This window comes from Lissotriton helveticus, chromosome 1_1, assembly GCF_964261635.1.
Source record: "Lissotriton helveticus chromosome 1_1, aLisHel1.1, whole genome shotgun sequence".
NCBI lineage: Eukaryota > Metazoa > Chordata > Amphibia > Caudata > Salamandridae > Lissotriton > Lissotriton helveticus.
In genome coordinates, this window is record NC_136057.1 from 1,832,850,503 (window position 1) to 1,832,866,424 (window position 15,922).

General features: G+C 43.6%; 1 protein-coding gene across 1 annotated transcript in view; it reads left to right on the top strand.

Moving 5' to 3' along the window:
* The first annotated feature begins 1,754 nt into the window (after positions 1 to 1,754).
* The window catches only part of LOC144753495 (cytochrome P450 2D15-like), a 482,639-nt gene continuing 468,471 nt past the window's right edge, over positions 1,755 to 15,922 (top strand). Inside the window, 1 exon segment of the mRNA XM_078641166.1 lies at positions 1,755 to 2,091. Coding sequence (XP_078497292.1) covers positions 1,882 to 2,091 — 210 coding nt within the window. The 5' untranslated portion in view covers positions 1,755 to 1,881.

The window sequence follows — 15,922 nt, forward strand, 5'->3', positions numbered from 1 at the left end:
ACAACAGTGATATTTTTGAATCCTGAGTTTGTGCTTCTTCAAACCAATCACTCTTTGCCTTATGTAACATGTTCTATACACTGACTTACACATGTATGATTCATTGTCTCTATATGTGTGTGTGATGTAAGGTGCCACAACATCTTATACCAGTACGAGAAGGACTATAAAACAAATGAAATACAGTTGAGAAAGGGGCTGTGGAGAGATGAGAGGCACTATTTGTGATAGTGAGGGAATCATTGAAGAGCACCAACAAAGCTTGTCGTATCTTGGTGCACAGTAAAGTCATTATTTACTATGCTTTAGAAGCTAATACAATTGATATATAATGACATATGTGTTGTAGAATGCACCAAGTCTTCCCAAGATTTCTTGGGGTGCGAAAACAAAGGCTGAAAGCTGTCAGTTTGTTTGTAACAAACAACAACTTTTAAATATCTGTAAATAAACTGTGAAAATGTTTCAAAATATAGCAGTTAGGAAACCACAAATGGACCGCTTGTTTGTAATTCAGAAGTGTGCTGGAAACAGAGTTTTAATAGGATCAAAACAATCAAGACACTTGGTGATGTTCAAATGACACATATTTGCTGAAACCACATTTCCACACTTTAGTATTTGTGCGCTACATAGATGTCTCAGTAAAACTGCATGATGGGATTTTGCTTCCATTTCAATGATAAATGTTTTGTATGTAAAAGACAGTGCCTCTTTATGCCCTACAATAATGTCTCAGCAGTGTATACAGTTTCTAGTCTGTAGCACACTTCTGTGCATCAATGAGAATCTGCAGTTTAAAAGCTCACAGAAATGAAACTATCCAATCAGTATACTATTTCCAATGTACAGCTAAAATAAGAAGGGCTGATATATGGCTAGCCAGGGTATGATATAGTATTGTCAAGTCCTATCTAACGCCTCTGACCATAACACTCAGCAGTGTGCAGCCAATTATAGCTCATGCAGGCTGATTAATAACTCCCTTTTCCTGCTTTATGCTCTTACCCTCATACAAGACCACTCTGCTATGGGTCTTATCCATCACTCAGTACTGTACCAGCCCCTAAACCAGTCATCACCAGCTGAACAGAAATGGAGTATTTGAAGTGATCTGACACATTAAGCAGGTCACTCGGAGGACTGCACTCTAGTCCAGCATTGCAAGTCCCAATTAGCAGCATCCTATGCGTACCACTTTTACGTCTCACAAAGTCTATCAGAGCAGATCTTCCCGACCATTTCTCTCACCAAACATGCCTAATCAGAACCATGAATTGTAAACAAAATATCAGACTGGACAACCCAGTGAAGTAACCATACAAATATATTATTATCATATGAAATACCACAAAACAACCTGCACAGTTGCTCAAAGCTGCGTTCATACTGAAAAACCGTGAAGCGCACCATTGTCTCAACCTAATATAAACTTATTTTGGCTTGTACTTAAGTGGTTGTCTATCTACTTACTTATATACTATTGTGGGACCTCCTCCAATGTGTCTGTAAAACACACCTTTTGTCCAGAATGTTGACCCCCTGTCCTGAATTTTGACCCTTTGTCCTGAATTTTTACACTCACCGTCCTGAATTTGCACCCATGCCAGTTGGTCACCCTATGCACAACAGAAAGACTGTAAGAATAAGAAAAGGTCCCACTAAACAAACCCGTATCAGAGAGAAGTGGAGAAGACAAAGTAAGGAACTAAAAGGTGAGAATTGTAGAGATAACAAGAGCAATGCGGAAAGCAGCAGAGGATGGGGCAAAGGTGAAGGGCGGAGCTACGAGTTCATACAGGGCACGGCAGGGACTTGTGAAACAGAGAAGCTGAAAGCGCCGCGGAGCCCGGAAGAGTGGAGCAGCGGAGTCTGGAAATAATGGAGCTGCTGGCAGCCCTCAAGAGCCTGCTGGCCTCCTGCTTTCACGCCCCCTCTCTGTTCCTTTTCTTCGTCACCTTCATCCTTTTAGTAGACTTCATGAAGCGCAGGAAAGGCGGGAGTTCCTACCCACCCGGCCCTCCGTCCTGGCCCTTCGTCGGGAACACGCTGCAGGTGGATTTTCGTAACCTACCCGGGTCCTTCGATAAGGTAAACTGGGGTGAGGGGGAGGGGCTCTGGGAAGGGCGAAGGGGAGGTGCCCAACCAGGCTTTAAAACGCGCACAACACAAAGTAGGACTGGGGAATAAAATAGACCCGGGCGCCAAAATAAAAGCGACTTCCCCGGCCTGTGCGCGCACAAGATAGCAAAAAACAAGCTGGCCACATTTATAAACAGGCCAGTTAGGAACTTTTAGGCACACTGTATTGGTATTTTGCGATATATATTGGAGACTGTCTGCATCCATGCGTTTGCCGCAGGCAACGTTTGTGGCACTATTGGGGAAATCGACAGAAAAACAGCCCCCGTCCATAAAACCGGCCCTCAAATTGCTCAAACAAAAAAGCGGCTCACACACTATGTCAGAGGAGCCCGCTGCGCACTGCCTGATGCCCTATAGCTCAGCCAGACCTTGACTACACCGCCCAACGTTTCCACCCTCCGAAAGGGGTAATTGTAGCCTTAGCTGTAAGATACGTCACGGAGTCTAACGTTTAAATTAAACTTGTTTAAAGCAACATGTTAAAAATATGGATTCCACTTATGTACAGTTTCTCAGGTTTTCCATGACCATGCGAGGGTAATTTACCTAGATGATGTTTTTGCTGTGTAGTCTGGGACTTGTAGTCCAATTTATCGCCTTATAAAATCAACCCTACAGATCCGGATCACTTTGCAGGACACATATCGACACTCTGTATGTGCGAAGGGGAGGGTGGAGAGCAGTGAGTGATAGAGTAAAGTTGTGGGGTTAGATTCTATAAGCCAATTTTCTAAATTAGACCCTTTTAAAGATATAACTCCTACAGTTACTGACCTGATTTTTGTGTCATAGTACTTCTGAGTTCCGACCCATTTACCAAGCTCGACTGCTCGCTGTTGGCACGTTTGGAGAGACAAGGTAACAAAATGAATAACTGTCATACAGATGGAATGAACTAGTCGTAAAAGCTGACACACCAGTGGTTAACAACAGTATCCACCACGGATACAGCCCAGTGACCACCTAATGTCAACAATGTAAAGAAAATGTTTCGCAATCTACTTCTGCTTGTTCCCCATTATATGAAAATATTGGGGGCTTTGGATTAGGCACAATTTAGTTAACAAGTACTGTAAAAACAAGCATTGGAAAAGCCATTAGGTTTCGCCTTTGGGACCTATTGGCTTTCCCAGGGGTTTTATCCTTGCTGTACACCCTCCCCAAAGCTGTGCAGCATGGCTTGCTGTGCTATGACGGTGGGCATGTCATATTGTAGGTGTGCGTACCACTCATGCGCAAATCTACAAAATGTTATTTGCCAGTTTGTATTGGTGAATAACAAAAAAAACACTGGCATGCCAGTAGGTCTGGCTTTAAAGGACTGTTGTGTGGCAAAGTGATGCATCACAAAACAAAGTGACGGATAAAATGCTTGAATTCATCTCAGCCAGGGCTGGCTTTAGGGTGGTGTGACCATTGCAGACGCAGCTAGCGCTGACCTCTGGAGGGGGAGTTGGCGTTTTGAAATAACTAATGGGTTTTCTTGTTTGTGGGACAGGTTTCAGGAACTCAGAATGTTAAAATGCATCTTTTTAGTGAGGGTGATTTTTACATTCTGTGTCTGAAAATACCACTTTCAGAAAGTATGCATTTTCTTGCTTAGCCTTCCAGTGTGCCTCTGCTAGGTTTGTGTATTGCATGTCTGGCTTTGGACTGACAGAGGCTGGGAAGGAGCAGTGGCCCCAGAGAGTCTGATGAGGTAAGGCTAGGCCGAATAGACCTGGGCTGCATTTAGAGTAGGGGGAGGAGATTTCCTTTCACCTGACTGGGCACGGTCTGCCTTTCACAATGCTGTCTCCACCTCCTGCCAGGAAGCTGCACCAAGGAGGACAGGACTGGTTTTGACCAAGTACAGGGCTTCTCTGCCATCAGAGAAAAAAGGATTTTGTGGTATAAATATTGGGGGCCCAGAACTTTAGATCATTTCTGGGAATCAAGAGGAACCTTTGCCAAGGAGAAGAGCCCTAGAAGCTGAGGAGGAGTACTGCCCCTGTGCTGTTTGCTGCCTGGGGTTGACCTGCAGTGGCTACTTGCTGCCAAGGTAAGGACAAAAGGACTTTGCTGTTTGCTGTGTCCCCTGCTTGAAGAAGATCTCCAAGAGCTTGAATTGAGCTTGCCTCCTGTTCTGAAGTCTCAGGAACACAAATACTTCACCACCAGCTCCCTTAACTTCCTTGCTGGGAGTTCTGATCTGCAAAGAGGTGCCTGCTGTTGTTTTAGGCCTCAAGAGACTGTTTTTCCGCTGGCAGCTCGAAAAGTTACATAACTTCGAGAAGCGAGACGCATTCGCACCTGTTTCTGACGCATCGCTGAAGAAACAGTCGCAGCGCCTGCTGCGGCTCAAGAAATCGCTGCACGCCCCATTGAGTGCACCGAAGTCCGAGACCAATCCACCGATTTCGACGCAGGGCCTGCTGTGCGGCTGCAAGAGTTCACGCATGGTTCCGGATCGTCGCATCGCATCGAGGAGCCAAATTTGTCGCATCGTTGGGAGAAGCAGTAAAAAACCGACGTATAACAACACATCAAGTCCTCTCCAGTAAGGAACAGGCGCAACACCTGCCCTGGCGCATCACCTCCCCTGGAGCAAGTAATCGACACATCACCTTCCCTGCGGCCCGTTTTGTTTGTTTGCTTGACACATCCCAGGTACTTTGTGAGAAAAGTGTTGCATCTTCTATTTGCTTTGAACTGAACTATTTCTACCATCTGAAAGTCATATTTTTATTACTTTATTGTGGATTTTTGTTGCTTGCTCTTGTTTTGGTTTAGATAAAGATTACTTATTTTTCTAAAATGGTGTGGTGTCCATTTGTAATGTTTTCACTATATTACTGTATATGTTCATAAATGCTTTACACACTGCCCCTAAGATAAGCCTGTCTACTCGTGCCAAGCTACCAAAGGGGTGAGCAGGGGTTATTTTAGAGTGTATTCCCCTTACCCTGACTAGAAGCAAGGGTCCCTATTTGGACAAAATTACCTACCTCTGCCAATGAGAGACCTCCATTTCTAACGGCAAGTTTTTAAATTGTGAGATAAAATGGAACGGACATTATGCAGTATCAAGGCTTGGATCTTTGGGTACAACACTTGTGGACCGACTTTACTAATTCTGGTCTCCAGGGGCACTGTTTCACTGACTTGCCAGTGTTTTTTCCCGTGTTGCCACAGTCTTTGAATCTACCCTCTGTCAATGGAAGACATCATCAGAAGTTAGAACATATGCTTTTTAAACCCCCAACCAACCGTATGAGACAATGGGAATTGGCATTTCACTAACATTGACCTGGGCATACTGTGCGTTTTCACACAATCTAAAAAATAAAGTTGGAAATAAACTTGAGATTGCTGCAAGTTAACAGAATATAGAAATATTAATTGACAACAGGCACAAACACTCAACTACTAAAAATGACAAAATCCAAAGGAAGACCTCCTCTTAAAAGAGCTGTGGACAGATTGCTTAAAAGATGTATTTAGAACACATTGTTATGACCAGAAATAATAATGTAGGGAGCAAAATTGCAAAATCCAAAATCTTTCCAATGGTACATGTGAAAGTCTGTTTACAGTAGGTGCTCATGGGGTTGATATGTCTCTTTGGTACATTAAAAGTAAGTAAGACTTATTTTTAAATTTTTGCATGTACAAAGACAGAGTATGATTTGTAGGAATGCTTTTTGCCATGATGAAGGGCCAAGACTACTTCTGGGGCTACGTAAGGGGGCGAAACATGTTAGCACAATTATACTAGAAAGGATGAATGAAACCTATTCTCTAAAATCTTCATCCAAATTATGTTTTTACCTGCCTTATGAACCCTTTAAATAAAGGAAACTCCTTTGGGTTACGCAGAGACAATTTTAACAATGAACACTGGATCCCACGCATATACAGAATTAGTTATTCAGAACTCCATCCTTTTGAGGTTGAGACCTCCGTGGTGATACTATCCTACCAGGGTGGAATGGTCAAGTCAATGATGAAGCATGCTACTATAATTTGGGTGAGACTTTTTCCTCATGTATATTTGATTTTGCTCCTATAGGACACAGGCACTTTCCCAGTTGATTAAGTAGAGGTATTGGTATTTTATATTTTTTGTGGATGAATTAATTCCTTGACCTGTCACACTGGATCTCACGGCTTTAAAGCACAGGTCGTCCTACAGAATATCGAAATAGGCCTTACTTGCAGACACAATGAATACTGAGCATAACGGTCTCTGGACTGTTTATGCTCAGATACAAAATCAGGTCTAGCAGAATAGATTTATACAAATCTTATGTTCCAGTTAGCTTCTGAATGTCTACAGGGTATTTATGTCGATCTCTGTCCAAGAAAGCTTTGCAAAAATCTAAAAAAAAACTTTTTACATAACAACCTAATGAATATATTGGCAAAAAGTTGTAGGATGTGCAGGCAGCCTTGAAAGTAAAAAAGACAATTGTGCACCTGAAACAAAATCCTGGGTCCAAGCAAGAACATATATTTGAGTGTGCCAACCTGAAACATTATGCTGCAGTGGAAATCAGATAAATTAAAAATATTTTGCCATGACAAATTGTACATAATCTTCCAAGAGTTCATGCCCATTACTATCCATCTGCCAGTTTAAAACCCATCACAATTTCTGTGCCAGAAAATAAAATACCATCCTTATTGATTCCATCTAATGCCGGGATGCTGACATATGCATGTCTTAAATATATATGGGATTAATTAAACTATTTCAGCCTGATGCCTATTATGTTTTGGGTTCTGCTTAAATAATCTTGGGTTTTGCTAATAATAATATATATAACTTATCGCTAAATGTTGCAGCTCATATGGGTTAATTACTGATCCTCCATAGCCACCTCTCCCTCTTGTTACTTCCTCGTCACCTCCTTATTATTTTCTAAATCCTCACCCACTCCTAAGTCTAGTGTAAGATGACATTTTGATTTTTAGTGGTCCTTCCACCCGATCAAAAGAGCAGATTGGTGGCCTCTAGTTGCAATCTGGCATTCGTATGGCAGTTCAATAAAACACCTGCACCCAACTCCTTATCCACCTCTCCTCTTATTTATTGCTTCCAAATTTCCATTTTTTCCAGAATGATGGGGCTAGAATGATCAAGGTTTTGGGAGGCGGGCAACAGCTGAAAGAAGAGCCAGGGCAGCTGTGAATTTTCTAAAAACCTAAGAGTGTAGCAACTGCCTATGTTTGTCCAAGCAATATTCCTGGGAAGGTAAACATTCCACATCTGCACAAGTGGTTTTCCAACATTACCGAACAGTATTGCAGTTGTTCATGAATGAGGGTCATGGAATCCCAAAGCGACCCTCTCACTTTTTGGAGAGAGAGAAATGGAGACATTTTTGCCAGAGGTCTAAAAGCCTAAGAGATCTCTCCGTTGATCCAAAAATTTCACATGCTGCAGAACTACACCCTTTGGTCACCTGACAAACCTTTACTCCGATTTGCCCCCCCCCCCCGTCTCCCTCTCCCCTCTTTTCTTTTCAGTCACTGGGACGCTGTATGTTATGATTACTGATCCCCCAGACGGTTTCTTTTACTTTTCTGAGTGTTTTCTGGTTCCCTTTAAGTATTTCCCTTCTTACCGGTTCTACCTGCCCCGATTTTCTTTCCTCCCCCTTTTTCCTTTTCCCCTTTCCTTTCTATACCCCATTGGACATGTGTACGTTTTCTTTATATGCTATAGCTACTTCTGTTATTGTGCAACACTGTTTTTTCCTATGTCTAGACTTTGCTCCTGTAACTGATTTAATTTTGTAAGTCATGGATCCTAATGTAAAGCGCTCCGATACATCCGGGTCTAGCTAGCGCTATATAAAACTCTGCAAATAAATAAATAAAATAGATATAGAGCCCAGGTTATCTGGTAGGATTATTCACAAAGAAATGCTCGCAATTTACACGACTGAATATTGTGTCCTTTTAAATATGGAAACTTTGTGGAAGTTGTCCAATACATTACCAATTGTTTGTAGATGAGACTAAAAGGTTCTATCTTACCTCATAAAGGCTTTCTATTATAGCTGTAGTATGTCCTGAGGCTTTAATTTTTGATGGTGGACTGCCAGTCCCAGATCCTTACAGACTACAGTAATTGATGCCTGGAAACACATTTCTTCAGGAAGTGGTGTGGCATTGGGATCCTTGCAAGTCAGATTGCTATGCCTTCTGCCTGTCAGCTTCCTCTGTTCATTAGCTGGAGACAAAAGACCACAACGGTTCATGAGAATGATGATGCGGGATGCTTTGGATGACCATTCAGCATTAGGATACCATTTATAAGGCAAAGTTGATTTGCCTGACAGCTAACATTTTAAGCTACACCCAGTGTTAAGTGTTGCTTACCAGACAAATGTTTAGTCAATTTGAGAAATTTCACCTTTTTGCAATGCCATTCTGCATTCATTCTCTGTATATATATCTCCTGCTTGTGCTGTGTGATCACATGTACTACTTTGTTAACCACCATTTAGGAAGAAGACACAATTGTAATTCAAACTAAATTGATAATTGCTTGTCACATAGGTGTTTATCTTGTGCGGATGCTGTTTTTAGTACTGTGGCAGTGTGTCAAATAAGTGCTTCCTAATTTGCCAGTTAACTATTATTGACCAGCCGCTGGTGGACACTTTGACGCTGGTGGACACTTTGAGATTCCACCTTTACTACTTTGCCAATATGCATTTACTTGGTGTTGAAGTTGGATTTGATAGGTGGCCCTGTTTGCTCCTGAGTGAGTTGTGCAACACTTGGCAAAGTTTATTTCAAACATATTGGCCTGCAGATGGTTAAGTGGGCAGTGAAGAACTGTAGTAGTATTATTAATACCAATGCCGCACGTCCACATCATGACTGTGGATTTTCTCAAAGAGCAAGCCCATCTATTCTTCTGTATCAGGATGACGCACACTACCAGGCACATTGATCCTTGATCTCCTTGTTTGGAGACAAGCCCGGGTGACTATTTGGTTGTGTTCACTGCAAGTGATTATAAAGTATATAACGTTTCGATCTTTGCCCTTACGGCTGAAAATCTTTATTGTCCTCTCTCTCTCTGAAGACTATTCGTTCAATTTTACAAGAGTGGCTATTCACCACCACACTGCCAGAATACTGTTCTTGTTAATGCTTGGCCAGCAGCTAAAACCTTATAACAAATTTAGAACATGATTTAAGACTAAACCACTGATCTGTTGTGCATTCCAAAAATTCTGCCATAGAATGGGCTTGTCCAACATAAATCAGAAGCCACGCCCAACCATGAAAAGGGAGAGATGGTTTCACCATTATTCTCGAGCAAGACACAAACTTAAGTACCGTGGATTCACTCGGTTTACAGACATCGGTGTTCTATGTAATTGCTTCATGCCAAATGTCCCTAAAATTTATAGTACGCAAATTAGCAAGATCTGTCCTTGTTGGTAATACACATCCTTGCCTGTTCTCCTTTTCCCAATGTAGGATTTTTCCAGATGCTAATTTTGCAGAAATTCCAGCAACTATCGGGGTGTTGCATCATGACCTACGCCCTGCAAAAACTTTGAAAGACAAATGGCCTAATTTAGAGTTTGGCAGATGGGATGCTCCATCACAAACGTGATGGATATCCCATCCACTGTATTATAAATACCATTGAATATAATGCTCTTGTACTACGGCGGACTGGATATCGGTCAAATTTGTGACAGAGTATCCCATCTGCCAAACTAAATCAGGCTTAAAATGATGTGCTTAGGTTGTTTTTGCATTTGTCACCCCGAGTGGGACGGGTATGCTCAGACGTGAGTCCCGTGCTCTCCACACCATTGGAGTCAAGCTATCCTGGCTGAAGACGGCTGATAGCCAGAAACCGGTCCTAGGATGCTTGATTCCGGTCCAAGGAAGACATGGCTTGGCAGTTCGGGCTGAACTGTTCCCATGAGGCACAGGGTCAAGGCTGATTTGCATATGGCCATGTCTGAATTGGGGTGGTGTGGTGAGCAAAAAAACGATGGATTTAGGCCCAGATCTCTGTACTGGGGTGAATGTATGACATTGTTCTGCATTCTGTCCATCAACTGTTGTTTTTGCATAGATCCTCCTTTAGACTTCTTAACAATGTCAGGACTGGTCTCAGATAACTTTAAAGTACTGTTGCCCGAATTAAAGAAAATGTTTTGGTCATGGCGAATTCATCTCATTTTTGGGGGGGGGTAGTTTTATATAGCACAAACTCGACTCAAAGGTATCCGGTATCAGAGCGCTTTACATGAGCACCAGTTACGTTACAGACGGACAGCTTCATTTTGTTAGGCACGGGGAAAATAAGTGATTTGCCTAGAATCACAGGATGTCGGGCATCCCTGCCGAGACTCAAACCCAGCTCCCCAGCTTTGAGGTCAACTCCTCTAGCCATTAGGCCACATCTTTTCTATTTTTCCTGTGGATGAGAGATACCATTGCACTGTTACAGCACTCCAATGTTTTGTTGAGGTACCTAAAGTTTTTGATCCTTTTCAGGTAGTACCTCATTCTGCTATCAGCATGGAATCAGTGGTCTTATCTTCTGTACACAATCTTAGGATGGAGATAGATGTGGTGATAACCCTGATCCTGTAGGATCTTTCAAAAACCATCCACCACTGCCGACTATTACTTCCGCAGGTCTTCAAGACTGAAATTGGGTTTTCTTCAGATATCAGGCAACGCTTCTTCCTCTTGAACTTTTATTTAAAACCATTAACCAAACTTCTTCATATCTTTGGTGTAAAATATTTTTTGAATTCTATGATATCCAGCTGGTCTGGAGTTTAGGGAAATCCAGATAGGACCCGTTAACTGACACAAGCTCGGTATTTCTGCTGCTTTTTAAATCTCAATATAACCAAGATTTAGATTACAAACTTATGTTCTAGCCCAATGAGTTCATCTGTCACTATGTACTCAGGCAAACGTGGTGTTGGTTTCTCCTATGACATAAAGACAGAGTCTGCCTAGTTGCTGCTGTCTATGCTTTTACTGACTTTTGTCTGGATTATGGAAAAAGGATTCATTATGACATGCCAGATCAAGTCCTTGATAGACTACAGTGTTTACAGAATATGATTGCTAGAATAATCTTGAGATTTAAGATATTAGGTCATAAGTCAATCGTCTCAGGGAGCGGGGCTATCCATGACACTGGACGACGAATCATAAAGCAGTAAGACATCAAATACCAGCTCAGTTTATACCTTCTGCCCCCACCCTTGCAGCAGATTTCTAGATATTCTGTTTTAGAGATTAGCAAGAGTGTTTTTTAATTAAAAAATATATATTTTTATTGTCAAAACACAATAACACACATATCATACAAATGATGCATGACTATATGCTGTATACAAGTGATCCCCTCACGGGGTGTGATAACTCTGCCAACCTACAATAAGCAATGGCAATGACATTGTTTGCATTTTACGTAGACAGTTGTGCCTCCGCTACATTAATTCTGTCCCAGGCAACAGCTCCCAGCCGCTTTCTCATGACCTATTTCTTATAATATGTCAGACTACCCTGTGTTCACGTCATCGCTCGTGAAACTCCCCTACTGTAGCAAATTATGGGGGAACACCTCTGCCCGCATGGGTTCATTGACACTATTCAATGTCTGGGTTCATTCCCCCCAGTCTCGCCCGTCTCCTTGCCCACAAGATAAGCTTGTTACAAGCCCCAGCGGTTCCTAGGAAGACTCAGAGGAGGGAGTAGCTTGCTGTATACATCCGACTGAGTGTTACAGTAGAGTATATCTACATGCCATTCAGCTAGGGTGGAGTCTGGGCCCATGACCCAATGCATTGCAATCCGGCTTCTTGCCAGTAATAACCCAATAGCCACCAGGGGTCTAATTGCTTTGTCTATACATATATCTAATCCCAGTTGTTCTAACATAGGGTCGGCTGTCAGTGTAGAACCAGTGATCTTGCTCAGGTTGCGTAATACTGCTCTCCAGAACTCGGCTACCTCTCCACATATCCATGCTACCTGCAGAAAATTGGTCACATCTGTCCTACATCTAGAGCACTCTGCAGTGTCCTGCTGTCCATACTTATGGAGAAGTTCTGGAGTGTAATATACCCGATTAACGTATTTGAAGTGTATGAGTCAATGTCATCCGTTTAGCTATGTTGATTTAGACAGCAGTACTTCCAGTCCTTATCGTCGATGGTTCTACCTAGGTCCGTCTGCCACTCCTGCCTAGCACGCATTACACCCGGCCTGCCCACTTCCTGTGCCAGCGAGTAAATCTTCAAAACCAGCCCGGTGAGGTTGGTAGTCTGGATCAGTGATGTCAACGCAGGAAGGGGAGAGGGCTCTAACATATCTTCCCCCAGAAATCCCAGCAGTGCATGATGTGTTCTGAAATATTGAAAGCTGGTAAAGGGCTTCTGAGCTTGTGCTCTATCTTGATATGCTTTCCGCGCCTTAATCTCCCCATCATGGAATAACTCCCCCAGCAGAGTCACCCCCAGTACCTTCAGCGCCGCCGCCGCCACCGCTTCCCTCGACTTGGTGGGAACCAATAACATCATTCAATTGGAGCATGTGGGTAATAGAATAAGGCACCAGCCGCTGCTCCAGTAACTGTCGCCAGGCGTGAGTCCCTGGATTGAGAGAGTCAAAAGCGCTGTGGCACCTGGACGGATTACGAAACAGTATCTGTGTGAGTGTAAGAGAGTGTGCAGCGTCTCTTTCAATGTATAAGTGTGGTAAATCCTTTGGGCCATGAAGCCAGTGATACGCAGCAGTACATTGTGCCACCCTGTAATATAATTTGAGGCGTTTGGACCCCCCATGTCGTACTGTAATGTGACTCAACTCTGCAAATAATGACTTTGGCAGGAGTATTGGGATGTGACAAAATAAAAACTGAAATATAGTGAGAACTACCATTTTCATAAGGGCTATCCTCCCCATTAGGGACAATGGGAGTTTGATCTAGCGCTCAATGTTGTCTACCAGTTTATGTATTGCTTTACCTAAAATTATTTCGAAACACCTGCTCTGGGTCTGTGTGGATTTGTACCTCTAAGAACCCCACAGAATCTGTTGTCCAGCGCAGAGGGTATTCAAATGCTTTGGTTATCATTGCGGGAGTGAGTGAAAGATTATAGATTTGTCCCCGTAGATCTTTAGGCCGGAGAGCTATTCAAAGCTCGTCACTTCGCGTAGTATAGGTGAGAGGTTGCTCTCCGGGTTCCAGAAATTTAACAGCGTGTCATTTGAATATGCTTACACTATCAGGTTATAACATGGGAAACGTGATCCCCTATGCCCATGGTACTCTCGGAGAGCACCTGCCAAGGGCTCCGCCACCAGTGCGTACAGCAGGGGCAATAGTGGGCATCTGTGCCTTAATTACTATATGGAATGTCACTTATTCCCCACTCTAATCCATGCCACTTGCTTAGTGTCTCTATTAGCCATAAGAAGATGCCGCCCACCTCGATCCGATGAAGTACAGCCCGCATAAATGGCCACTCCACCGATTCGAACACTTTTTGTGCATCCAAGAACACTGCTGCTGCTGCTTTCACCGTCAGATCCACTCACTACATGACACCAAATAAGGTACGAAGGTTATATGACAAGCTCCACCCTGGGACGAAGCCGGCCTTTTCTGGTCGCACCACCCCGGAAGCAGAGGTGCCAGACTGTTGGCCAAAACTTTAGCATATATTTTAGTGTCTCCGTTTAATATGGATAATGGCCTATAAGAGTAGCAATCCTCAGGGGCCGCAGCCATTTCCTCATAGATTGTGACTAAGTGCGGGATGAGAAGGTCTCGATAAGCCTTGTAAAAGGCTACCGTCAATGCATCTGTGCCTGGTGCTTTATCAGACGGCATACTAGCAAGGGCAGTGCGAACCTCAGCTGGGTGCCATAAGGTGGTCCCTAAATTCCACTGAGAGCCCCATCATCGCAATGTGCTCTAGGTAGTCTTTGAGAACCTCTTCATCAGGCATGACCTGTGAACAGTATAGGTCAGCATAGTATCTGCGGAACCTGTCCGCAATGTGAGTGGTGGCATATAGCAATTGCTCCCCCTTGTCTCCTTTGTCTCGGATACCTATACTCACCTCTGTTTCCCTTCTGGTCCGCGCTGGCATCGCAAGGGAGGCTCCCAGTCGTTCTCCCTCCCAATATGTCTTTGCAACAGCATATTTGCCCAGGTGTTTAACTTCAGCATCTGCTGTTTCATGGTATTCCACTATCTTACTTTTGATCTCACCCGGCACACTAGTGTCCCCACTTCTCTTATGGCTGAGTTCCAATTCTACTATCTTTTTATCTAAGTGTGTCAGTCTGCCCTGTAAGGATCTGAGTACCCCAGCATGCTTGGCAAGTGCAATGCCTCTTATATATACTTTGAATGCTTCCCAGACTATGACAACGTTGTTGACTGACCCAACGTTTATGGTGAAGTATTCCTTTATCGCTTGTGCTAATTCTGACTTGAACACCGGTTCTGACAGTGATTAGGGGGAAGTGGCAAGTAAATGCTGCAACCCGTGGGGCTCGGAGTTCTAAATCCAACATGACTGGCGAGTGGTCTGAATAAGTATGAGGGAGTTGCTTACACTCATTCACGTGGAATATCAAGCTCCTAGATATCAACCAGTAATCCATGCGGGTGTGGATATCATGTACTGATGAGTAATGGGTGTATCCTCCATCCCCTGGGATGCTGTGTCTCCAGATGTCCACTAACCCTGCGCTAGCAGCAGCGGATGGACGAGGAGGGGGTCCCTTTGAGCGATTATGCGATCGATCTAATACACATTTGAAGTCTTCTCACCCCCCCAGAGTTGTGGAAGGTCCCCCCACTGTAACAAGCGGGCGCTCAAGGAATGGTAGATCTGAGGATCATCATGATTGGGACCATATAACCCCACCATCACCGACCTAAAATCATCTTGCCGGCAGGTGGCAATCACAAATCTACACTCTGGGTTGCATCAGTCTTAACCTTGATCTTCTATATGCCCATATTAAGACTTGTGAATGTGTGGAAAACCCTGCTGCATGAGAATGACCTTGCAGTCGTCGTCTTGCAATATCTCATCTTTCTTTTGAGATATGCAAGGACTTTCAAAATTTTTCGATGATCGTTCAGACCCTGTGCATTCCAGGTAATAAATCACAAGTTCTGCCTATTGAGCGGGTCCAACTCTACCTGGTCAACTCCCCTCGTCGGTTCTTTCTTAGAATTGGCTTTCGGTCATGCTTTGCTTGTGGAGGTGTTCCCCCCCCCCCCATGCTGTCAAACGTTAAACCCTTGTCCCACCCACTCTGTGACCCTCCAGCTATGCAACTATACATAGCTAAAACAAGGCCCTCCCCAGTCCTCCCCTGCAATCCCCAGACTAGAAACAATACATGTAAACTACAAATTACATTTTGGTGGTGCACACATAGGGGTGAATATTACCGGCTGTCTAGACTCATTACAGACCAAGCCTTCCCATCCAGTAAATAGAAGTGACGAGACTCTGAATACACCCATTGTTAAGTTGTGCAAGGAAAAGATTATGCCCAGTTCACAGAGCGGAGACAGGAACAAGTAACATGGAGAATCTTTGACCCCTCCAGGCCCATCTCATAATTCCGCTATCAACCCAACATCCTTGGGGCCATCAATGTTGGACCGGCACTCAGAGGGGCCACTGCTGAGTTGTGATTGTATGAACACACATTATCCAAAGTAGTGACTGAGCCTGCAGCAGTGCAATCGTAA